Raw genomic sequence first — 25,015 nt, forward strand, 5'->3', positions numbered from 1 at the left:
AGCTATTATGGTAAAATCCATTACCGTGTTGCGCGGGAGCAGGACAAGTTGTGTAGGCTGCTTAGCTAGCTACGAATATAGCACTACTTTGGTAAGCATTTTATATTTTCTTCTAGGTAACACCATTCAGAATGTTTGTGAATATGATACTAACATACACATAATAGTATTCCTTTCTTAACGGTATGTATTAGTTCGTTTTGAACTGAGATCAAAGCTGGAAAGGCAGCATGTTCATGTTGTCACCGGAAAATACTAGAATGTCGCGAAAAGGAAACATTGTATCTAAACACGAGGTAGCTACATTTTGACAAGCATGAACTTTTATCTACATGTAAACATATGTAATGCCCTGTTCATGGGTCGCGGGAGAATATCGGTGTTTGGAATGAAACTGGATTCGTCCAGGTTTCTGTTTGTGTGCACGACCCGATGGGCTAATGCATGGGGGTAAGGGTTAGTGTCTTTTCTACATACCCACACTGTTATGCACGAATCGTGCATGTCTTCTGAATCGGACACTTGTAGAATGGATCCACATCTGAAACTCAATTCAGGTGTGCAATAGGTAGGTGCATGGTCCTGTAACATTTTCCCAATTGGCTTTTTCGTAGGACTTGATGCATTTCATCTAGCTGTTCTTTCTGTGTATGTAGGCTAAAGTTGCATTCTGTTTGCACTGTGTAGATGATCTGTGTATTATTATTATATCACATCAAATGTGATTGGTCACATGTGTCAACAGAGTGCCGTACGTCGCAAGAAGAATGGCTCGTGATTACAAACCGGGTGACCTGATCTTTGCGAAGATGAAGGGCTACCCTCACTGGCCTGCCAGGGTAAGCCAATACACAATCACACAAGACAAGTTACTTCCATTTACCATAACGACGAATGTAGAGCTGGGCGAGATCGACAAAAATCCATATCGCGATAAATTGTCCGAAATTATGCAATAACGATACATTTACACCACATGTTTTCATGTATTATTATTTTAAACTACTACTACTAGTTTGCTGATTGTAGCCATCAATTGTCCCATTAACAATCACTCATATTAGCACAATTATTTCATTTCAAACTTCCTATTTCTCTAGTATAGGCTACTTATCTTAATGAACAATATCAGCAAAATGCCTGTGATGGGTATGGTCTGTCGATTATTTTTGGTTTATCATCCCAGCTCTAACATATAGTCATTTGTCTTATTTCATGGTATTATAGTTGTTACTTCCATTCTAAACACTTAAAGCACTTGTTACACAGATAATTTGTCACATAGGGCATTTATTAAAGATGGATGTTTTGAATTGTCTGCCAATTACATGACATGTACACACTAGGCTAATCAATTCAGTGCTCTTTCCCTTTCTACCAGATTAATGACTACTCTGATGGAGCTGTGAAGCCGGCCAACATGAAGTTTCCCATCTTTTTCTTTGGTACCCATGAAACGTAAGCAGTTAGCTGCAGTAGTTCCCGTCTCACCCATACACTATACTGCAATACACTACACCCTCTATCTGAACAATACACCAGTACTTGATATTGGCATTGTGTACAATATACAAACATCAGTTTGAGCACCAGAAAAGCATCTATGCATTGACTTTCCTCCTCTATTGCAGTGCATTCCTAGGCCCCAAAGATATATATCCCTACCTGCCCAATAAAGAGAAGTATGCCAAGCCTAACAAGAGAAAGGGCTTCAACGAAGGCCTGTGGGAGGTTGAGAACAACCCAAAGGTGGAGCTGAATGGAGAGAAGGTTTGTTTTATCTCCTCTCTTTTGTCATGTTGCTCTGGTTCGTGTCCATGAGGGCACACAAACGGAAGACGTTATGCAACAGAGAGTGAATATGAGCGTTCAGCCTCAAAGCCGTATGAAAAGTACGTTACGTACTTCTAAGCACCTCTAAGACTGTATGATGCCTGTTAATGGTCTAGTGACTTCAGACAGAAACATTCACCTCTAAGACTGTATGATGCCTGTTAATGGTCTAGTGACTTCAGACAGAAACATTCACCTCTAAGACTGTATGATGCCTGTTAATGGTCTAGTGACTTCAGACAGAAACATTCACCTCTAAGACTGTATGATGCCTGTTAATGGTCTAGTGACTTCAGACAGAAACATTCACCTCTAAGACTGTATGATGCCTGTTAATGGTCTAGTGACTTCAGACAGAAACATTCACCTCTATGACTGTATGATGCCTGTTAATGGTCTAGTGACTTCAGACAGAAACATTCACCTCTAAGACTGTATGATGCCTGTTAATGGTCTAGTGACTTCAGACAGAAACAAGTGGGGAGGATGAGGGGCCTAATCCGCGCCCGTCTACGTTGCACGTTAAGAGTCGGGTCAGGGACAACTAGACTTTTAGCTAGCCCATCAAATCTGATTTTATTTGCCACGTACACAGTTTACAGCAGGTGTAAACGGTGCAATTAAATACTTATGTGCTAGCTCCCCCAACAATCAGCACATTAATCAATTTACTTCCATTTAGTGCCAAATTAACATGACCCTGGAGTTCTCTGTGGGGGGGTTGCCCTAATGGTTAAAGGGGCAATCTACTATTGCTACACCCATTTTTGGGCTGTTAAATTAATGATATATAGCCATTGATTCTTGAAGAATATAACTTAGTTCAAGTGTCATACCCCATCAGAACCCATAATATAAACTTGTTTAACTCAACATTTAAAAAAACAGTCAATGTCAACAAACACTGTATAGCTTCAAAATATGTGGTTAAATCTATAATTTGGATATCATGGATGGTCAGTCCTTGCATCCATAGTTCTGCCTATGAATGCTAGAGCAGTAATATTCTATTTCTCAAGGCCCATCCCTCAGCTGTTTACCAAAACAAGTGACGCCTTTTTGTTATTGTTTCAAATGTGTATTTCCCCTTTAAGGTTGGGTTTTGGGGTTAAAGTAGTCTGTTCCTCGGTCTGTGATTTAGGAATGTTTTCTTATTTTTAGTAACATGTTTGGTTTTCTTTCATTAGCAAATGATGCTGTCGGATAACGTAACGGAGAAGGACTCTGACAGTAACCCAGACGAGGAGGGAGATTATGAGAAGAGGAAGAAACCCAAAGTAGGTCGACTATTCTACCATCTACCTTAATTCATAGGTCATTATTTTGATATGGACTTTACTGTGTTATTCACGTGAACACCATAGAATACTGACTAACCTCACTTTCTTGACTAGCACCAGGCCTACGTAACATTAAATGCTGTGCGCTCTTGTACCAATGTGTCTGTCTGCTGTTGATGTTGTCTCCTTTTGCCAATGGTACCGTGCTTTGTGTCGTAATACCCCAGGAGGCAAATCTTGAATTGGCAAATGTAATTTGTGTGGTATATTACTAGTACTTGACCAGAGTTGTTTGTCCAAGCTGAATCCCAATTACGTGTGGAATTGTCTGGGAGCGAAGGACTGAAGTCAAGGGAGAGACAGGGCCCAACTTCTCTCTCTGTCTAGCTGTCAATTGGCCCCACTAAATAACTAACCTAACCCCCCATACCCTGGGCCCTGTGTGTTTTGATATGGTTACACAGGTGTCGGGGGCTGAGAGTGAGGCTGGACAGGAGGAGGATGATGAGGAGGATGGGGGCATGCAGGTCTCTGAACAGGGACAGCCCCAGGGCCAGGATGTACGTACTGTTGCATGATGGGATAGGTGACCCTCCCACCCCACTTAGGGAAAGCATGACATGGCACCTGGTGACTTTCCTTTTATAGGTGGTGTTATTTTGTTCCTATTGCTAGGCAACCGTGTTACCATTGGCTTGCACGACTCCCGTTGCAAAGCCTTAAGGTGATGGTTTGGCGCCGTATCCTCCCTCTGTTTCTTAGCTAGCCTGGTTTTTCTGTTGGTAACAATAGTATTTTGAGTGTTTTACAACTGTACCACTGACCTACAGGGGAGGATAGGGGTATGGAAGGTTATTTCCCTGTAGTGAATGGTGAGAGATCAAAGAGAGAGGAGTTTTCAGAACCTGTTACAGCCTGTAAGTTTAATATACCATGGATATTGGTGTGATTGTGCCCTTAAAATAACCACTGTCATTCATTTTGAACAAACCTGGGCTCTCACTATGGGGGATGACGCAAATGTTGTGTTTAGTGAGAGTGGTCCTTCACCATAAAAATGTAAATAAATGGGTAAATGTTTTTGTGAATTAGATGTGGTATGTTAAATGTAATTTGCATGACCTGAATGCATGTTCCCTCCCTTTCCTTCCTACCTCCTAAAGGTTTGATGTACTAGACTGTTTTACTGACTCAGGCACAGAGGCCTGATTGTTGATCAGTGGCACGTGTTGCTCCCTCACTCCTTGTGGTGTTTTTATCAAGCTTTTAATTGGTGGGCTGAACTACAGCAATTCTTATCAGTTAAAGCAACATATTTATGTTTTATTTTTGCATGGCATTCTATGTCTCTCTGGAGAAAGGTAAGTTGCTCTCTTGCGCCAATGACTGATCCTTCATTTGGTAGGAACTGTTCTGGGACTTGGAAACTAGACTCTTGCCTGCTGACTTGGTAGGTGTAATACCACAGTAATCCACTAGATGTGGCTGAAACACAACTTCCCCTTATTTTATGGCAAGGACAGTTGGGAGGGAATTATTCCAATACAGATGCAGTCAAATATATTGGCACCCTTGCATGGTTTATATTGGTATCTTTGTATGATTTACTATTTATTCTAAAATAAGTTAAAATTGAAAGAAGTTGGTGTTTACACGTGTATTTGTTTGATTTACAACTGTACATGACAAAAAATAAATACATTAAGATTTCTAACTTCAAAGTAAAATAATGGCTTGGATTAAATTGATCAAATTAATTTGTTTGGAGCCAATGATTCTTGTTTACTGTGTAATTTCTCACCTGTGCTAAGTTTCATGTGCCTACAGTGTAAAAATAGCAACTTTATAGAAAAGCAGAACATTTACTCCATTGCACTGCACCGCATTGTGTGTGTCAATCTATTTGACAGCCTCTGTATGTCTGTATTTTCTAGGACCCCACACCAAATGAATCTACAGACACTCCCAAACCCAAGAGAAGAAGGAAGAAAAAGGTATCCCATATCCTCATTTATAAACTGGGTGGTTCGAGCCCTGAATGCTGATGGGCTGACAGCCGTGGTATATCAGACCGTATAGCATGGGGATGACAAAATATTTTATTTTTCCTGCTCTAATTATGTTGGTAACAGGTTTTATAACAGCAATAAGGCACCTCTGGGGTTTGTAGTATATGTACAAAATACCACAGCTAAGGGCTGTATCCAGGCACTCTGTGTTGCGTCGTGGATGAGAACAGCCCATAGCCGTGGTATATTGACCATATACCACACCCCCCGGGCATTATTGCTGAAGTATAACATGAATTCACCTAATCTAGACATAATACAACTTGTGAATCACTTTGAACCTAAACTCACTGTCTTGTGTCTCTTGTCAGAGTGATGTAGAGGCCGACTCTGAGAAAGAGGACGCTGCCAACAGTCCCACATCCAGCCCTCAAGGTACAGTGTCTGTCAATGCAACCCTCTACCTTTCCCACTGTGTGCAAGACAGCAGACCTACCCCAGGCACTCTATTGTTTTGTCAAAGGGTAAAACAACAACCAAAGTAATGGAAAACAGCTTGCATAGTGCTCCTCTGTATTGGGACAGTAGTGTCCCCCTCATTATGATAGCTGATGACGACTCCTAACTCCAAACTCTATGACCTGTGTGCGTCCAGATGGAGAGGGCCCCACTCCTAAGCGGCGAGGCAGGAAGACCAAAGCTGAGAAGATGCTCCTACTCCAGCAGCAGGACCCCCAGGGCTCAGGCAGTGACATGTACGGTTGTGGTTATGGTTCATCTGTCTGTCTTACCTGCTGTTATCTCCTGTAGAGGCCTCTTCAGCAGGCTTCTCCTTGTCCGACTCCTGCTTCTTATCATCCGGACTGGAGTCGCAATTCATATTGTTATCTAGAGCAAGAGACAGACAGACAGACAAGAAACACACAGAAATACATACAATAAGACCAAATGTGCATTTACAAGAACAATAAATGTGTATTTTAAGAATTTCAGTTCTATACAATTTCGGTTCTATGTATATAATAGAATCTCTATATGAGACCCATCTGCTGATTTTAAAGGATCCATTAGTAATCCATCATTAACGGACTGTTTCACTGTCAGAAAAACAACACTGGCTCACCACTACTGTAGCTACCATTGAGCAACATTGCTTTGATTTCCTGGGTAAAATAACCCCTAAAAGACGTTTCTCTCCATTCAGGGACACTGCTGAGTCGGAGAGAAAGAGAAAGAGGACGCCGGAAGACAAGTCCAAGAGAGGAGAGGAGGAGAAGAGGCTGGACGGGAGGAGAAAGAAGGAAGACAACAAAGGGAGAGAGTTGGAGGGGAAGAAGGACCCTGATGCTAAACGGAGGAGACAGACCAAAGAGGAGAGCTCTTCTGACTCAGAGAACCAGGAGGTGGGTGTTCCACAACCAGACAGGGAAGTGTCCCAAATGGAACCCTAATCCCTATGTGGTACACTACTATTGACCACAGGGAGTAGTGCACTAAATAGGGATTAGGGTGCCTGGGGCTCTGGTCAAAAGTAGTGAACTAGTTATTCTAATTTAGTTAATAGTTTCCACTATTACAGAGTGTGCCCTAAATAGCCTAGTGAAGCAGACAGTTACACAGTGAAACCATGTCATGACAAACGGTGCTAGCCAAGCATGTCTACATGTATGTACATCCAATCAGCATCTCTTTCTCCACCCCGTTAACCATTAGAAGAGCAAGGGGGTTGCGGGAGACCGCAAGCGGCAGCAGCCCACTCTGACCGAGACAGGGGACAAAGACGATCGTCAACGACGCAAACCAGACGAGCAGAAAGAGTAAGGCAACCATCCGTTTTATCTCTCTCCCAACACTCACCTTTCACGGGGGCTCCACATTCCCCCCCACGGGGGCTCCACACATCATTTTCCCCCCACGGGGGCTCCACACATCATTTCCCCCCACGGGGGCTCCACACATCATTTCCCCCCACGGGGGCTCCACACATCATTTCCCCCCACGGGGGCTCCACACATCATTTCCCTCCCACGGGGGCTCCACACATCATTTCCCTCCCACGGGGGCTCCACACATCATTTCCCTCCCACGGGGGCTCCACACATCATCCCCCCCACGGGGGCTCCACACATCATTTCCCCCCCACGGGGGCTCCACACATCATTTCCCCCCCACGGGGGCTCCACACATCATTTCCCTCCCACGGGGCTCCACACATCATTTCCCTCCCACGGGGGCTCCACACATCATCCCCCCCCACGGGGGCTCCACACATCATCCCCCCCACGGGGGCTCCACACATCATCCCCCCCACGGGGGCTCCACATCCCTGTTATGGGTGTAAGATGGCACAGTGATGCCATCTGTTGGTAAATGTTCATTACTGCAACTCATGTGTTTTACTGGTGTGTTTGAGATACCCGGATGGATTGTGATGTACTGAACAAGACTGGTTACTCGCATCAATGCTTATGTCTCGTCATTTAACATTCAAACATGGAGTCGGATAACTAACCATGCTTTCTGCAAATTAGAATCACCTGTTCTGGTTTACCAAACAAATGCTTATTTGAGTAATATTTTGCCAGAATTGGCCTTAGCTAGAGTGAGTTTGCTAGTTAGCTTCAGTGTTGTTAGCACCGGTTAGACATGGCAGCGAACATTCCCCCTCCCGCCATTATGAAGCTCAACGGGGATTGGAGCACGAACTGGGATACGTTTCGAGGTGAATGGGAGGACTATGCGCTAGCAACAGGACTTCTGGAAAAGGACGATGAGGTAGTAGCTGCCACTTTGAGGACTATAATGGGAACTGAATGCCAACACGTATACAAACACAACCTGAACCTAACAGCAGCTCAGCAAGGTAACGCTGCAGCTATTCTTGATGCTCTTGAACATTACTTTAAGCCAGCAAAGAACGTCATCTACGAGCGTTATGTTTTCGGTCGTTGCAAACAGGAGGACGGGGAGTCCATTGACAGCTTTGTCACTAGGTTAAGGGAAAAGGCAGCTACATGTGACTATGGTGCTTTAAGAGATGAACTGATCAGAGATAGATTGTGCTTGGCATAACTGATGAGGGCACCTGCAGACGTTTGCTGAGAGAACGTGACCTGACGCTGGCCTTGGCAGTGGAGACATGACGTGCAGCAGAGCTTACTGATATATGGATAAGGTCCATGGAGCTAGAAAGGCAACATACGGACAATGTCAATGCTACATTCAGGCAGCCAGTAAAGAAATTCCCCTTTGCCACAGCTAATGCTAATACTACAGCCAACTCTGCAGTAGACAACCCCAATACATGCCGATATTGTGGCATTTCTCATGGACGAGGAAAAGAACACTGCCCAGCCTATGGAAAAATATGCAAATCCTGTGGTACAGCTAATCACTTAGCAAGGGTCTGCATGAAAAGCAAGAGAAAGGAGGGTAAAGTGCACTCCATGGAAACAAACACAGATGAAGGGAACGACAGCACAGAGGATGTACATGCTAGCGAGTGCATAGGGGCAGTGAGGGCAAAAGGACAAAAGTGGTTTGTCTGCTACTTAATAATAAACCACAGCAATGCCAGCTAGATTCAGGGGCCACATGCAACGTTATGAGCCGTAAAGACAAAAGGAGGCTCGCGCCCAGAGACAAACTCACACAGAGTAGCACCAAGCTGAAACTGTATTCAGGCCAGTTCATGACCTCTTTAGGCCTGTTTGTGACAGAGTGTGTTTTACGTGGCCAGAAACACACCCTTGAGTTTGAAATGGTTGAGGCTGGTCAACAGCCATTAGTATCAGGTTCTACATGCGAGCGCCTTGGGCTTATTAACTTCACCATCCCAGCTGATCTTAACATTATAGACAAAGTCCAGGCTGGGCCCTGAGCAAGGAGACACTCCTAAGCAAGTACCATGATGTCTTCAACGCACCGGTCGAGTCAGTTCCCGGGGAAGTCCACTTTGAGTTGGACACAGCAATCCAGCCTGTCCAGTGTGCAATGTACCAGTGGCCATGAAAGCAGCTACGAAGGCTCAGCTTGACAAATACGAAGCAGATGGCCACATCAAATCCATCACCGAGCCTACAGACTGGATAAGTAACATGGTTATCGTCAAGAAACCAGATATGCATTGATCCTAAACACCTCAACCGGGCTCTGCGACGTTCACATTACATTATGCTCACGTTGGAGGATGTTCTTTACAAGCTCCCAAAGGCCAGAGTCTTCACGCTCGTGGATGCCAGAGATGCCTTCCTGCAGTGCAAGCTTGACGAGCCCAGCAGCTACATGACCACCTTTTGGACACCCTGGGTTTGGTGTCTCTGTGGCTCCAGAGGTGTATCAGCGGAAACAGCATGAGCTGTTGATGGGACTCAGTGGCGTGGAACCCATAGTAGATGACATCCTCGTATTGGGCTGTGGGGACAGTGATGAGGAGGCAGAATGTGACCATGACGCCAAGCTGCTGGCCCTGATGGTCAGATGCAGACAGGTCAAGCTAAGGCTAAGCATAAAAAAGCTTCAGTTTAAAGTGCCAGAGGTCCGCTTTCATGGGCACATCTTGTCCTCCACCGGATTGAAGGCGGATCCTGAAAGAGTGAAGGCTGTCTTGGAAATGCCCCACCCATCTGACGTGAAGGCAGTGCAGCGCTTCGTCGGATTCATCACCTACCTGACCAAGTTCCTACCGCGGCTCTCTGAAGTGTGTGAGCCACTAAGGAGGCTCATGGACAAGGACACCATCTGGCATTGGCTCCCAAAACATGACCCAGCGGTGAGGGAAATAAAACAACTGGTCACCCAGACACCTGTACTGCCATAATACAATGTGTCAACCTGTCACGATTCAGAGTGACTCAAGCCAGTATGGACTTGTCTTTTGCCTCATGCAGGAGGGCCAGCCCGTTGCATTCGCCTCTAGGGCCCTCTCCCCAACAGAGCAGAACTATGCCCAGATAGAGAAGGAGTGCCTCAGCATTGTTTGCATGCCAACGCTTCCACCACTACCTGTACGGGCAGAGACAGATCACAAGCCCTTTATTGCTATATTCAGCAAGCCTCTCCTGAATGACCCAAAACGATTGCAGAGCATGCTACTGGCCTTACAAAACTACAACCTCAAGGTGGTGTATAAGCCAGGGCCAGAGATGTATGTGAGTGACACGCTCAGCAGGGCTACTGCATCAGGCACTCACACACGCTCCATGCATGAACAACACGCAGTGTGCAGCTTACAAACAGAGCAAGTGGATGTTGAACACATCAACCAGGCTGACTACCTCAATGTTACGGACCAGCGCCTTATACAAATCAGACAGCACACAGACAGGGACGAGCAACTCCAGGCATTGAGGTCTGTGATTCTGATGGGCTGGCCCGACTGCAGGGAAGAAACTGCTTTAGCCATCAGAGAATATTGGCCAGTCAAAGAGGAGCTCAGTGTTCAAAACTGAGTAATTTTCAAGAGTCAGAGTCATTATTCCCCGGTCTCTGCGCCCTGAGATATTGGCTCACGTGCACTCAAGTCACATAGCAGGTGAGGCCTGTTACAGACAAACACGTAACACACTGTATTGGCCAGGAATGCAGAGTGTAATCAAAGACTATGTCAGTAAATGCACAATCTGCAATGAATATGCCATTGAGCAACATAGAGACGGTGATGTCCCACGAGCTACCGATGCGCCCCTGGCAGATAGTACGTCTAGATCTCTTCCAGCACAGTGGCAAAGACTTTCTGCTGGTAGTCGATCATTACTCAGACTTTTGGGAGATTGGCCTCCTCCCCGACCTCTCAGCAGAGACAATGATCAAATGCTGCAGGGCTCAGTTTGCCTGCTATGGCCAGCCAGACAGGGTAATTCCAGACAATAGACCCCAATTCTCCGGAGTTGAGTTCCGAAAATTTGCTGCAGGATGGGAATTCGAGCACGTCACTTCATCACCACGACACCCAAAAGCTAATGGGAAGGCGGAGTCCGCAGTAAAAATCGCAAAAAACCTCTGCAAAAAGGCTCTGCGAGAGGGCAAAGATGCCTGGAAAGCAATCCTGCAGTGGCGCAATACCCCGACAGAAGGCATGGATAGCAGCCCGACACGGCGCTTAAAAGCAGCTCTGCCAGTAGGCAGCACTCTCCTGGTGCCATGTGTGGTGACAGACGTGCTGGTGAAGCTACGTCACAGAAGACAGGTCTCCAAGTTCATCTACGACAAATCAGCCAAAGACTTACCTGAGCTCAGGGTGGGTGAAACGGTGCGAATGAAGCCACTACCAGGGGACCGGACAGGCTTCTGGAGACTCGGATCCTGTGTACAGAAAGTGGCACCACGCTCCTACTTGGTCTCAGTGAATGGATCACTGTACCGTCGTAACAGGGTTGACCTTCGGATTGCTGAGCCAGCACCTACTCAGAACCCTGATGGCCAAAGGGGTCGCATGACAGAAGACAGAACCCCAGCATGTCACATGGGGCCTGAGGCACTGGGCGAAGAGCCAGGGGATCACAGGTCGACCGCTCCCTCGCCCATCAATACTCCCCTTAGACAGTCAGGTGACACGCCTGTGCGGGGACCCGCAGTCCTCGCAGACAAGCCCCCTGTCTTTTCACGCTGCGGGCGTCTGTCCCAGCCACCAAAAAGACTTTATCTGTAGGTTTCCCATCAGACATTGTTATCAGAGATAAAAGTGAAGAGAATATCAAAATGTGTTGTTGTTACCTGAGAAAAAAAAAGCCAAACTGTTCATGTTGGAAATTATTACGAGGTTTGTTTTGGTAGTGAATTGACACCTCCTGTCCTATTTTATTAAAGGGAAGCTGTTATGGGTGTAAGATGGCACAGTGATGACATCTGTTGGTAAATGTTCATTACTGCAACTCATGTGATTTACCGGTGTGCTTGAGATACCCGGATGGATTGTGATGTACTGAACAAGACCGGTTACTCGCATCAATGCCTCTGTCTCGTCATTTAACATTCAAACAATCCCCCCACACGGGGGCTCCACATCCCCCCCCCCACACACGGGGGCTCCACATCCCCCCCCACACACGGGGCTCCACATGGGGGCCCCCCCCACACGGGGGCTCCACATCCCCCACACACGGGGCCTCCACATCCCCCCCCCACGGGGGCTCCACATCCCCCCCCCACACGGGGCCCATCCCCACACGGGGCTCCACATCCCCCCACACGGGGCCTCCACATCCCCCCCCACGGGGGCTCCACATCCCCCCCACACGGGGGCTCCACATCCCCCCCCACACGGGGGCCTCATCCCCCCACACCGCCCCCACACGGGGGCTCCACATCCCCCCCACACGGGGCTCCACATCCCCCTGACACGGGGCTCCACATCCCCCCCCCACGGGGGCTCCACCCCCCCCACACGGGGGCTCCACATCCCACCCCACATCCCCCCCCACACGGGGGCTCCCATCCCCCCCACACGGGGGCTCCACATCCCCCACACGGGGGCTCCACATCCCCCCATGGGGTGGGGGGCTCCACATCCCCCCCCCCACACGGGGGCTCCACATACACACGGGGGCTCACATCCCCCCCAGGGGCTCCACACCCCCCCCCACACGGGGCCCTGACATCCCACATCTCCTGCTGGCGCTGGACAGAAGTCTCCATAAAAACACTCCGTAGGGGTCTGGATGGGGTGGGAATTGGGTTCCCTGTTCTGTACATCCATCTCAAATGATCTCCAGTTGATATGTTGATGATGGAATTTCCAGTCGTGCTACTCTTAAAATGACTGGCAGTTCAGTTTGGTTGTGTGTGTGAGTACGTGTGTGAGTACGTGTGTGAGTACGTGTGTGAGTACGTGTGTGAGTACGTGTGTGAGTACGTGTGAGGTTTTTGGTAAGTCATTTGCATGTGAACTTCAAATTGAAATGGACACATGACCTGAGTTGATTTGGTGCGTTAATGGGCTTCTGTGTTTCAGGCAAAACAAAGATGATGGAAACAAAGTGGATGAAAGGAAAGGAGACAAGAAGAAAGGTGACTACTTGGTGCTACTTGTCCTCTGTCGAGATGGATCAACTCTGGCTTTCATGAACAAATCATGACCGATGTTGGTTTTTGTTTCCTTCATGGCAGAGATATCGATAGAATCGAGGCTGCAGAGGCTGCATGGAGAAATCAAAATCTCCCTCAAGATTGACAACCCAGTAAGTTGCCCTAAAAGACTGTCCTAAATCTAGACCTTGTCTTCTACAGAGCCCTTACCCAAGAGACAATCAATTATTTACTTCACCAGGGTCATTTTACACACTCACTTTTTGCAGAAGAAGAAGCTTTCAAATCATTCTAGGTTTTAGTTGGGAGACAGTTTAATGGATCCTCCTAGCCTAGCCATTGTAATTTGAAGGGTGTTTTTGGTTTTGTTTGACATTTGTGGCTGTCACACTGAAGCCAGAGTCTCGTTGAACCTTATCTTGACCTGTGATGGATTCAGGTCTTCAGAGCAGACAAGTTCACTGAGTAAAGCATCAGGTTTTTGTCTGGGTTTACCAGAGGCTGAAAGAAAAAGAAGCTGCTCTTATTGGTTAGACCGAGGGTGAAGTTATTATGCAATGCTATAAGTACATTTCAAGTTGAACGTTTTGTGTGTCCGTCTATTGTAACGGATGGCTCTTCTGCTACTCTTAACCTTCAACCCCACCCAAACAACACCAACAATACCATATTTATGGGGGGAAACATCTAATCCCATTTTGTATTGGTCACATGCGCTGAATACAACAGTGAAATGCTTACGAGCCCATTCCCAACACTGCAGAGATGAAAAAGTAAGACCAATATTTGCAAAATAAAATGGTAACACAATTAAAAACAAATAAGGAGTTTCTATACAAGGAACAACCCGTGTGGACAAGGGGAACACTAGTTGTCATTGAGTTCACATGACCTCTTGACACCTTCCTGACTGTTACCAGATGTATTTCTGGGTGACATATAATATGCCATTTAGCAGATGCTTTTATCCTGGGTGACTTAGTCATGTCCATTATGCCCAGTCAACACATACCTTCTCAAACGGGCAAGACGGCTATATTAGTGACAAAACCAGCAGTATATTAGTGACAATACCAGCAGCTGTATCGGTGACAATACCAGCAGCTGTATCGGTGACAATACCAGCAAAAGTTATGGCCAATTTCAGTTAACTTACTGATTTGAAATGGAATTGACCCCAGCCTTGCACTATACTGTTATTGTTTGGGGGGGTTGACCTTTTGTATTTTTGTTTAATAGGCTGTTACTCACCTGGTTGAAGAAGATAAATAGTTTTGTCTCGTGTGTGTGTGTGTGTAGGATGTGAAGAAGTGTCTGGTGGCGTTGGATGAGCTGGGCATGCTGCAGGTCACCACCCAGCACCTGCAGAAACACTCAGAGCTCATTGCAACACTCAAAAAGGTAAGGTCTCTGTCAGCTGCCCCCTACATACATACACACACACAAACACTTAGTTCTCAATGCCTTTTGTTTCACCATAAACCAAGTACCAATCATTATGCTAGTCCCTCCACACAGATGCTGTGTCCTGAGTTAATGTGTGAATGTCACCAAAAGTGTCACAGAATGCATGTGCTGACCCTTACTGCTGGGGTTGAGGGTAGAGCTTCCCCTACATAGACACCTGCTGCCACTTGGCCTTCTCCTTCTGCTTAGGTCATAAACTCACACCTACTGCCACTTGGCCCTCTCCTTCTGCTTAGGTCATAGACTCACACCTACTGCCACTTGGCCCTCTCCTTCTGCTTAGGTCATAGACTCACACCTACTGCCACTTGGCCCTCTCCTTCTGCTTAGGTCATAGACTCACACCTACTGCCACTTGGCCCTCTCCTTCTGCTTAGGGTCATAGACTCACACCTACTGCCACTTGGCCTTCTCCTTCTGCTTAGGTCATAGACTCACACCTACTGCCACTTGGCCCTCTCCTTCTGCTTAGGTCATAGACTCACACCTACTGCCACTTGGCCCTCTCCTTCTGCTTAGGTCATAGACTCACACCTACTGCCACTTGGCCCTCTCCTTCTGCTTAGGTCATAGACTCACACCTACTGCCACTTGGCCCTATCCTTCTGCTTAGGTCATAGACTCACACCTACTGCCACTTGGCCCTCTCCTTCTGCTTAGGTCATAGACTCACACCTACTGCCACTTGGCCCTCTCCTTCTGCTTAGGTCATAGACTCACACCTACTGCCACTTGGCCCTCTCCTTCTGCTTAGGTCATAGACTCACACCTACTGCCACTTGGCCCTCTCCTTCTGCTTAGGTCATAGACTCACACCTACTGCCATAGACTCACACCTACTGCCACTTGGCCCTCTCCTTCTGCTTAGGTCATAGACTCACACCTACTGCCACTTGGCCCTCTCCTTCTGCTTAGGTCATAGACTCACACCTACTGCCACTTGGCCCTCTCCTTCTGCTTAGGTCATCACATTATAAGAGTACATAAGAACATCTGCTAATTGTATGGAACTGTGGGTTCCACAGACCCACTATCCTGGCGTTACAAGCGCTATGCTCTACCAACCTGAGCTACAGAGGACCAGCTATATCTCCTGTATTTACTGTCTGTTCTCCATGGGTGAGCAGATCCGGAGGTTCAAGGCCAGCCAGGACATCATGGACAAGTCCACCATGCTGTACAACAAGTTTAAGAGCATGTTCTTGCTGGGGGAGGGGGACCAGCTGCTCAGCCAGGTGCTCAACAAGTCCATAGCAGAGCAGAAGCAGCAGGAGGAGGCCAGGAAGGGAGCCCAGAAGAAGGCTGAGCGGGCCAGGGAGAACAACACAGGTACAGTGAGGGACTGGGGCTCTCTTTCTATATACACACTGGTGAACTTAGTAATGCCAAGAGTGGTGCTTTGAAGGAGGCTGAGCGGGCCAGGGAGAACAACACAGGTACAGTGAGGAGTGAGGGACTGGGGCTCTCTTTCTATATACACACTGGTGAACTTAGTAATGCCAAGAGTGGTGCTTTGAAGAAGGCTGAGCGGGCCAGGGAGAACAACACAGGTACAGTGAGGAGTGAGGGACTGGGGCTCTCTTTCTATATACACACTGGTGAACTTAGTAATGCCAAGAGTGGTGCTTTGAAGGAGGCTGAGCGGGCCAGGGAGAACAACACAGGTACTGTGAGGGACTGGGGCTCTCTTTCTATATACACACTGGTGAACTTAGTAATGCCAAGAGTGGTGCTTTGAAGAAGGCTGAGCGGGCCAGGGAGAACAACACAGGTACAGTGAGGAGTGAGGGACTGGGGCTCTCTTTCTATATACACACTGGTGAACTTAGTAATGCCAAGAGTGGTGCTTTGAAGAAGGCTGAGCGGGCCAGGGAGAACAACACAGGTACAGTGAGGAGTGAGGGACTGGGGCTCTCTTTCTATATACACACTGGTGAACTTAGTAATGCCAAGAGTGGTGCTTTGAAGAAGGCTGAGCGGGTCAGGGAGAACAACACAGGTACAGTGAGGAGTGAGGGACTGGGGCTCTCTTTCTATATACACACTGGTGAACTTAGTAATGCCAAGAGTGGTGCTTTGAAGGAGGCTGAGCGGGACAGGGAGAACAACACAGGTACAGTGAGGAGTGAGGGACTGGGGCTCTCTTTCTATATACACACTGGTGAACTTAGTAATGCCAAGAGTGGTGCTTTGAAGGAGGCTGAGCGGGCCAGGGAGAACAACACAACAATGGGAGTGTAGGAGTGGGACCGGGGTCTTGTGGAGTGGGAGATAAGTGATACATGTAAGGGAGGTGGTTTGGTGACACACTACTGACTGTATGTCTGGACCTAGAGCTAAACCCAAGGCTTTAGCTCAGTGGGCTAATGTAATTTGGAGTCGTGTGGTTGATACCTGATCACTCAACAATAGCTGGGTTTAGAAGTTGTCCTAAAGTACTTGTCTCAGATCAGATTAGCCTACAGAATCCTTCAGAAAGATGAAGAAATATTACCCAGTATCTGTGGTTAGGGTCAACGCCCTACATATTCCTCCTTGGGAATCTGATAGAAATCCTAGATGTGATGAGCGTCAACTCATCAAACATTACAGATTCAGAAGGATGTGTGTCTTCCTCAGTGTTCTGCAATGCTCATTGTGTGGCCTGTGACATATCCTGTGAATTTCTGTCCAAAAGACTAATCGTTTGGGAGAAACTCTTCACCAGCCAGTATAGAGAAAGGCCAAACCGACTCTGAGACTTAACAGATCTGTGCCCTTTGTTTAGAATGTTTTTTTAGTAATTACATTTTTTACATAAACAATTACTGTGGGAACATATTGTGATGAAAGATAAACACTCACTTAGTATAGGTAGTTACGTATCCGCTCTTGGCTCAATGCCAACTTGTGATATGCACACACAAATCTGATTTTTGCATAAGTCAGGCAGTGTTAACATTAGGAGAATTATCTCAAATTCTAGTTATGCCCACATATCGTATTATGATTCCACACTGCATTTAATCAGTTATGGTGGGCTGGATCCAAACTGGAAATACGCGCAACTTTTGCATAAATCGTCATGTTGTCAATGGGAGATTCACTGGAATGAAAATTGCCGTGAGCATTGTGCATTCATCCCTGTATGAAAAGAGTGTTGTCTACTGATCATATAGGCTTTGGTGTTCTGGCCACGTCATTGGCCACCCTTTATGACCGGTTAGGCCACTCGTGTAGACTAAAGCCCTGACTGTCCAAATGGCAAGTTACATGTGACCAAATTTGGATTTGTGTGTGTTCAGACAAGTCATTTTCTGACTTGGCTACGCTAGTTGTCATAGTAACGACGGGTGGTGTTGATTGGTGGTGGTGCTCGTGACGTGCTTCCTAGCACTCCATTTATTTTACCTTTTATTTAACTAGGCAAGTCGGTTAAGAAAAAATTCTTATTTTCAATGACGGCCTAGGAATGGTGGGTTAACTGCCTTGTTCAGGGGCAGAACGACAGATTTGTACCTTGTCAGCTCAGGGGCTACGCTGCCGCCCCAAGTGTAGCAAGCTTAGGTGACAACGATGCCTGCCATGGACATTTCCCAGTTGCTTTCAATGTTCAAAATCAGTTTTAGGGTCATGAAATCTGGTCAGCAGGTTATTGTCATGCAAAGACTGCCGTTCTCACGGTAAATGACCGTTAATTAACAAACACATTCAGCATCTCCATGCCTCCTCGCATACAAGCCGCTGATTCGCCCCTTTGGAACATCTACATTTAAAAAAAAGTCTAAATCAATTTAATGTACACCATCGCAATAAGTCCATGTATTTTCGTCAGGTCTAAAGAAACATTATGATACGAAGAAAAGGTATTTTAGAAGAACAGAACACGAGTCGGCCAGGCCACTGTAGGCCTGTTATCTGTTCCATCTGTTCATCTAGCTACGCTCCATGGGCTTGTTCATCTAGCTGATAATATAGAAGTGAGTCGGCCAGGCCACTGTAGGCCTGTTATCTGGCTATCCATGGTTCATCTAGCTACGCCACTGTAGGCCATGGGCTTGTTCATCTAGCTGATAATATAGAAGTGAGTCGGCCAGGCACTGTAGGCCACTGTAGGCCTGTAGAAGTGATCTGGCCTATCTGGCTACGCTCCATGGGCTTGTTCATCTAGCTGATAATATAGAAGTGAGTCGGCCAGGCCACTGTAGGCCTGTTATCTGGCTACGCTCCATGGGCTTGTTCATCTAGCTGATAATATAGAAGTGAGTCGGCCAGGCTACTGTAGGCCTGTTATCTGGCTACGCTCCATGGGCTTGTTCATCTAGCGCTCCATGGGCTTGTTCATCTAGCTGATAATATAGAAGTGAGTCGGCCAGGCCACTGTAGGCCTGTTATCTGGCTACGCTCCATGGGCTTGTTCATCTAGCTGATAATATAGAAGTGAGTCGGCCAGGCCACTGTAGGCCTGTTATCTGGCTACGCTCCATGGGCTTGTTCATCTAGCTGATAATATAGGCTACGCTCCATGGGCTTTAGAAGTGAGTCGGCCAGGCCACTGTAGGCCTGTTATCTGGCTACGCTCCATGGGCTTGTTCATCTAGCTGATAATATAGAAGTGAGTCGGCCAGGCCACTGTAGGCCTGTTATCTGGCTACGCTCCATGGGCTTGTTCATCTAGCTGATAAATATAGAAGGCCACTGTAGGCCTGTTATCTGGCTACGCTCCAGGTTCATCTAGCTGATAATAGTAGACTGTAGGCCTGTTATCTGGCTACGCTCCAGTTACTGTAGGCCTGTTATCTACGCTCCATGGGCTTGTTCATCTAGCTGATAATATAGAAGTGAGTAGCTGATAATATAGAAGTGAGGCCAGGCTACTGTAGGCCTGTTATCTGGCTACGCTCCATGGCTTGTTCATCTAGCTGATAATATAGAAGTGAGTCGGCCAGGCCACTGTAGGCCTGTTATCTGCTTCCATGGGCTTGTTCATCTAGCTGATAATATAGAAGTGAGTCTGCCAGGCTACTGTAGGCCTGTTATCTGGCTACGCTCCATGGGCTTGTTCATCTAGCTGATAATATAGAAGTGAGTCGGCCAGGCTACTGTAGGCCTGTTATCTGGCTACGCTCCATGGGCTTGTTCATCTAGCTGATAATATAGAAGTGAGTCGGCCAGGCTACTGTAGGCCTGTTATCTGGCTACGCTCCATGGGCTTGTTCATCTAGCTGATAATATAGAAGTGAGTCGGCCAGGCTACTGTAGGCCTGTTAGGCTACTGTCATGTTCATCTAGCTGATAATATCTGGCTACTGTAGGCTGTTATCTGGCTACGCTCCATGGGCTTGTTCATCTAGCTGATAATATAGAAGTGGCTTGTGGGCTTGTTCATCTAGTCGGCCAGGCTGATAATCATGGGCTTGTTCATCTAGCTGATAATATAGAAGTGAGTCGGCCAGGCCACTGTAGGCCTGTTATCTGGCTACGCTCCATGGGCTTGTTCATCTAGCTGATAATATAGAAGTGAGTCGGCCAGGCTACTGTAGGCCTGTTATCTGGCTACGCTCCATGGGCTTGTTCATCTAGCTGATAATATAGAAGTGAGTCGGCCAGGCCACTGTAGGCCTGTTATCTGGCTACGCTCCATGGGCTTGTTCATCTAGCTGATAATATAGAAGTGAGTCGGCCAGGCCACTGTAGGCCTGTTATCTGGCTACGCTCCATGGGCTTGTTCATCTAGCTGATAATAGGCTACTGTAGGCCTGTTATCTGGCTACGCTCCATGGGCTTGTTCATCTAGCTGATAATATAGAAGTGAGTCGGCCAGGCCACTAGGCCTGTTATCTGGCTACGCTCCATGGGCTTGTTCATCTAGCTGATAATATAGAAGTGAGTCGGCCAGGCTACTGTAGGCCTGTTATCTGGCTACGCTCCATGGGCTTGTTCATCCATCGGCCAGGCTACTGTAGGCCTGTTATCTGGCTACGCTCCATGGGCTTGTTCATCTAGCTGATAATATAGAAGTGAGTCGGCCAGGCTACTGTAGGCCTGTTATCTGGCTACGCTCCATGGGCGTGTTCATCTAGCTGATAATATAGAAGTGAGTCGGCCAGGCCACTGTAGGCCTGTTATCTGGCTACGCTCCATGGGCTTGTTCATCTAGCTGATAAATATGAGAAGTAGGCCTGTACGCTCCATGGGCTTGTTCATCCAGGCCAGGCTACTGTAGGCCTGTTATCTGGCTACGCTCCATGGGCTTGTTACGCTCCATGGGCATCTAGCTGATAATATAGAAGTGAGTCGGCCAGGCTACTGTAGGCCTGTTATCTGGCTACGCTCCATGGGCTTGTTCATCTAGCTGATAATATAGAAGTGAGTCGGCCAGGCTACTGTAGGCCTGTTATCTGGCTACGCTCCAAGTCCCATCGCATTATCTTATGTTCTATGATTTTATAGTAAGAAGAATATAATTGAGCTTAGCTGCATCAAATAGAAAGGATATTTTTCCCATTCTGGAGCGAGTGCACATATGAAGTATGTGTGTTGAGCATAAAGTGACCATTTGAAACAGGTCTTATATGCTAGATTTACAGTTATTTGGGAACTTCAGTTGTGAATGATGCAAACATTAGAATGTCTTAGAAATCAGAACGTATATGGTCTGCATGATCCGACTGACTATAAGCTGTTGATGATTTGAAAAAGTATTTAAAAAAAGCTTGCACTCTGTTCCTTGCCTCAGGCTGCACAGCTGTTCTCTCATCAACTGATCATATTTTCAACCATCAAACTATTCTCAATTTAGTCTGGTCTTTACCAAAAAATGTAATATTTGTTTCAATTTAGAAGGGCCCATTTATCAAATGGACAGGAACAGGGGCAGGGGGGGAAAGACGTCATCTGTCTGCACTGGAATAGTGAGTGGAGGCAGTGCTTTCCCACTACCCCTTCTGTAAGCTACTTGGGGTTTATAGCCAGTTTATAGCAGCTGAGAAATAAATAGAACAATATTTATTTCACTCCAAGAATGTCACCCAATTAGTTATGAACATTCCCTATTACAAGGCTATTCAAAATTAAATCAAATTCACTAATTGCAGGCTAACTGTGAGCCGACCTGCACAATCAGTGAACCAACAGCATGGCCTAGGCCTGTACGTTCTCTCCCAGACTCATGGTATACATTTTGGAGCGTAGCAGAAGGTCCAGTCCATCCATTATGCATAACAATACAGTCCACACTGAAAAGCAATTACTATAATTTGTATAGAGTAGACCAATTATGTACCAAATACATCTTAAATCAGCTTTGTTTTTCTACCATGTGTAATATGCAGTAGGCGTATGTATTTTATAACATCTTAATTCCATTTTCTTTTTGGGGGATCTGGGCTCGTGCATCAGCTCCAATATGCTTATGGGAGTTTTGAATGAATCATCACCTTAGAAAGAACTGTCCAACTATGTTTTACACTGTTCAAATGAATCATCACCGTGAGGTGCATTTTAAAAGCAAGATAGGGCTACTGTTTTGATAAGTGCTTGATGTGATTTTCAATTGTATTTGCATTGACATCAGAGTGGTTAGCGGGACAATAGAGCCCTGAGTAGCAGGCCATTAGGACCTGATGGTAGTCAGCAAGTTGGGTACTACCAAAGAATGTCCAGAGTGCATACAAGGAGATTACCATGAACGGTTACGTGGAATCTTACTGCGGTCATGACTCGTGACTGGCGGTAATATGAGTGACCCCTAGTAAAAACACCCTTTTTAAAGTTTCAAAGTATATGATCCAACTTTGAAAAGGAGTCCTTTTTGGCTAGCCACAGCAGTCAACTAGCTAGCTGTTTAGCTCTCTAGCACATTCACTAATTTGTTTGTAAACAATTAACAAAATAGTTAGCTACCACTTGTCAAAACTGTCAAGAGTATCAGCAAGCAACAAGATATGCCTAAAAACAGTCTTAAAAAAACACTTGAGAGAAAATAAATCCGATTTGAATCTGATTTCAAACCACATACAAAGGTGATTTGAAATGTGACTTGAAATATCAGATTCATGTGATTTTTTTTTTTTGGTTGTTCAGACTGCAGGAAAAATACCAGATTATAATCAGGTATGCAAAAAAAATGGATTTGAGCAATTTCAAACTGCCAATGTGAACAAGGTTTAAGAGTAAAATGCCCCAGCAGCCTTACCACCATAGAATTCAATTTCTGTGATCCTATAACTTTTCAGACTATGACCGGTCTGTAGGCATTATGCCCTTTTTTACGACGGGCTCCGTAAGTATTAACATGACCAGGAGGGTTGTGTTCGAGTCGGGACCACATCCGTACCATTTAGCCACACCTCTGATAAGGATCTCTATGAAACAGGCATTTCCAATGGATAGAAAATCAGATTAGTCTCCGCCTGGCCCAGATATAGGCATGAGCGTATCACATGTCATCCCCCTCCTAACTCCTACAGGAGATTTCAGATTTGGGGTCGTAAAAGGAGAGCTGGAAAAAAAATGTATGTCTGGGCAAGAAGATGGTTGTCTGTTTGGATTATTAATGCAGGCTGAAAGTGCGTGTGTGTGACGCTTGCTCTAGATAACAATATGAATGGCGACTCCAGTCCGGATGATAAGAAGCAGGAGTCGGACAAGGAGAAGCCTGCTGAAGAGGCCTCTACAGGTGATAACAGCAGGTAAGACAGACAGATGGACTGTTGGACGGACAGAGGCCAATAGGTTCTGGGTGTTTGGAGGTCTGTGCCTGCTCACAAGACTTAATCAATCCTGCATGTTCCTTAGGCCGGTGGCGAATGGCCTCCATCTCACTCTGTTCACTGTATCTCTTTGGGCCTGAGTAGGTTTCATGAACAAGAAGTCCTAAACCAAGAACATTTTCAAAGTATCCGTATTTTGTCAATTTGCTAGTTACATCCCCATTTTGTGTTTGTATAACTTCTATAAATGTTCTTAACAGCGCTGTGCTAGTTGCCGTCCCATTTTGTGTTTGTATAACTTCTATAAACGTTCTTAACAGCGCTGTGCTAGTTGCCGTCCCATTTTCTAATCCCTTTGCGGCAGTGTAGTGAAGGCCCAAGAGGAATCCACCTGATGAAGAAACATCTGACTGACTCCACTGAAGGGGATGTTGGTGACCTTCTCCTGAGTCCTGACTGATCTGTGCTGATCCCACCTGCACACACTAGTCCAAACACCACCAATAAGAGGTCCTGTTGCTTTGACACCATGTCGTACAAATCCAGGCTCTTCTCTGGTCTGAACACCCACGTCTTAAACCCTACAGAGCAGTGTCTTCCAAAGTCCTATTTTAGATTTCATTTTTTATGATGAATGCATCCACCGTGGCTGTTTTTTAAACTGATGGTAGTAAAGTGGTTCCACAAGGAAAATATGCTTAATCTAACTAGGCAAGTCAGTTAAGAACAAATTCTTATTTTCAATGACAGCCTAGAAACAGTGGGTTGACTGCCTGTTCAGGGGCAGAACGACAGATTTGTTGTCAGCTCGGGGGTTTGAACTTGCAACCTTCCGGTTACTAGTCCAACGCTCTAACCACTAGGCTACCCTGCCGCCCCAATAATACTTGCATATCTGACCTTACTTTGAACTATTCTGCTATGTGGTGAAAAATTGACAGTATCATGTTTGAGAATGTCATGGCAAAAATGGAGTGGGACAAGGAAGCTTTATAGTCCGTTTTAAAATCACTTAATGTTTGACATCGCAAGATCTTGCAGTTCAACTCTGAATTATACAAGATAAAATATACGGTAGTTACTGGTAGAGGAGTCTTTGTATTACTAGTTAGTTTAGTAAATGTACTCAATACTGACCAATATTACTCCGGGTAGGTGCACATGTTGCACAGAAAGGAAATACTACTTGTGTGCCAAAGGTTTTTTCTTTCACTCGCACACCAAGTTTAAATGTGTCTGTTGTAAGTCCTCCAATTTGCTGACATTGATGTAAATAAGAGTATTTTTGTGCCTGTCTGAAAGCCTGTTTAGCCTCCTTTGTAATAAAGCATTGGTTCAATAACCATTTGTCGGTAACTACAACTTGATATTCAGTTATTTTGTTTGAAACATGAGTACTCATTTTTAGATGTGGTTAAATATTGGCACCCTTGAATGATTCACTTTCTTAAATACATTTAAATTAATAACTTGTTTACACTTCACAGGACCAAATCGAAATTAATATTTATATAAGTCAAATGGACTAGACTAGCTTATTCAAAATTAATTAATTTGGAGGCAATGAGTCTCATGAAGTCATGTCACCTGTAGTAAGTTGCAGGTGCCTACAGGGTAAGAGAAAGCAGAACATTCTGCTCTACTGCAAAGTACAAGTGGCGCCAATATAATTGACCTCATCTATACGCATTCAAATAAATTGCTTCTA

At 45.9% G+C, this 25,015-nt stretch overlaps 1 protein-coding gene across 5 annotated transcripts; it reads left to right on the plus strand.

Moving 5' to 3' along the window:
- On the plus strand, positions 1 to 24,663 carry psip1a (PC4 and SFRS1 interacting protein 1a). 5 transcript variants are annotated; one of them, XM_064926571.1, is made up of 17 exons: positions 1 to 91; positions 746 to 839; positions 1,382 to 1,458; positions 1,632 to 1,770; positions 3,021 to 3,110; positions 3,578 to 3,673; positions 5,048 to 5,107; positions 5,494 to 5,557; positions 5,778 to 5,877; positions 6,327 to 6,525; positions 6,836 to 6,939; positions 13,074 to 13,129; positions 13,229 to 13,299; positions 14,447 to 14,548; positions 15,742 to 15,943; positions 23,190 to 23,286; positions 23,672 to 24,663. In XM_064926571.1, the coding sequence occupies exons 2-17, from the start codon at positions 768 to 770 to the stop codon at positions 23,700 to 23,702; spliced, it is 1,560 nt and encodes a 519-aa protein (XP_064782643.1). In that variant the 5' UTR covers positions 1 to 91; positions 746 to 767; the 3' UTR covers positions 23,703 to 24,663. The 5 variants fall into 5 exon arrangements, with proteins under 5 accessions (XP_064782643.1, XP_064782640.1, XP_064782642.1 ...); XM_064926568.1 differs by having other exon boundaries at positions 23,677 to 24,663; XM_064926570.1 differs by having other exon boundaries at positions 6,839 to 6,939; positions 23,677 to 24,663.
- Positions 24,664 to 25,015: the final 352 nt, after the last annotated feature.

Source organism: Oncorhynchus masou, chromosome 20, assembly GCF_036934945.1.
Source record: "Oncorhynchus masou masou isolate Uvic2021 chromosome 20, UVic_Omas_1.1, whole genome shotgun sequence".
Classification (NCBI taxonomy): Eukaryota; Metazoa; Chordata; class Actinopteri; order Salmoniformes; family Salmonidae; genus Oncorhynchus; species Oncorhynchus masou.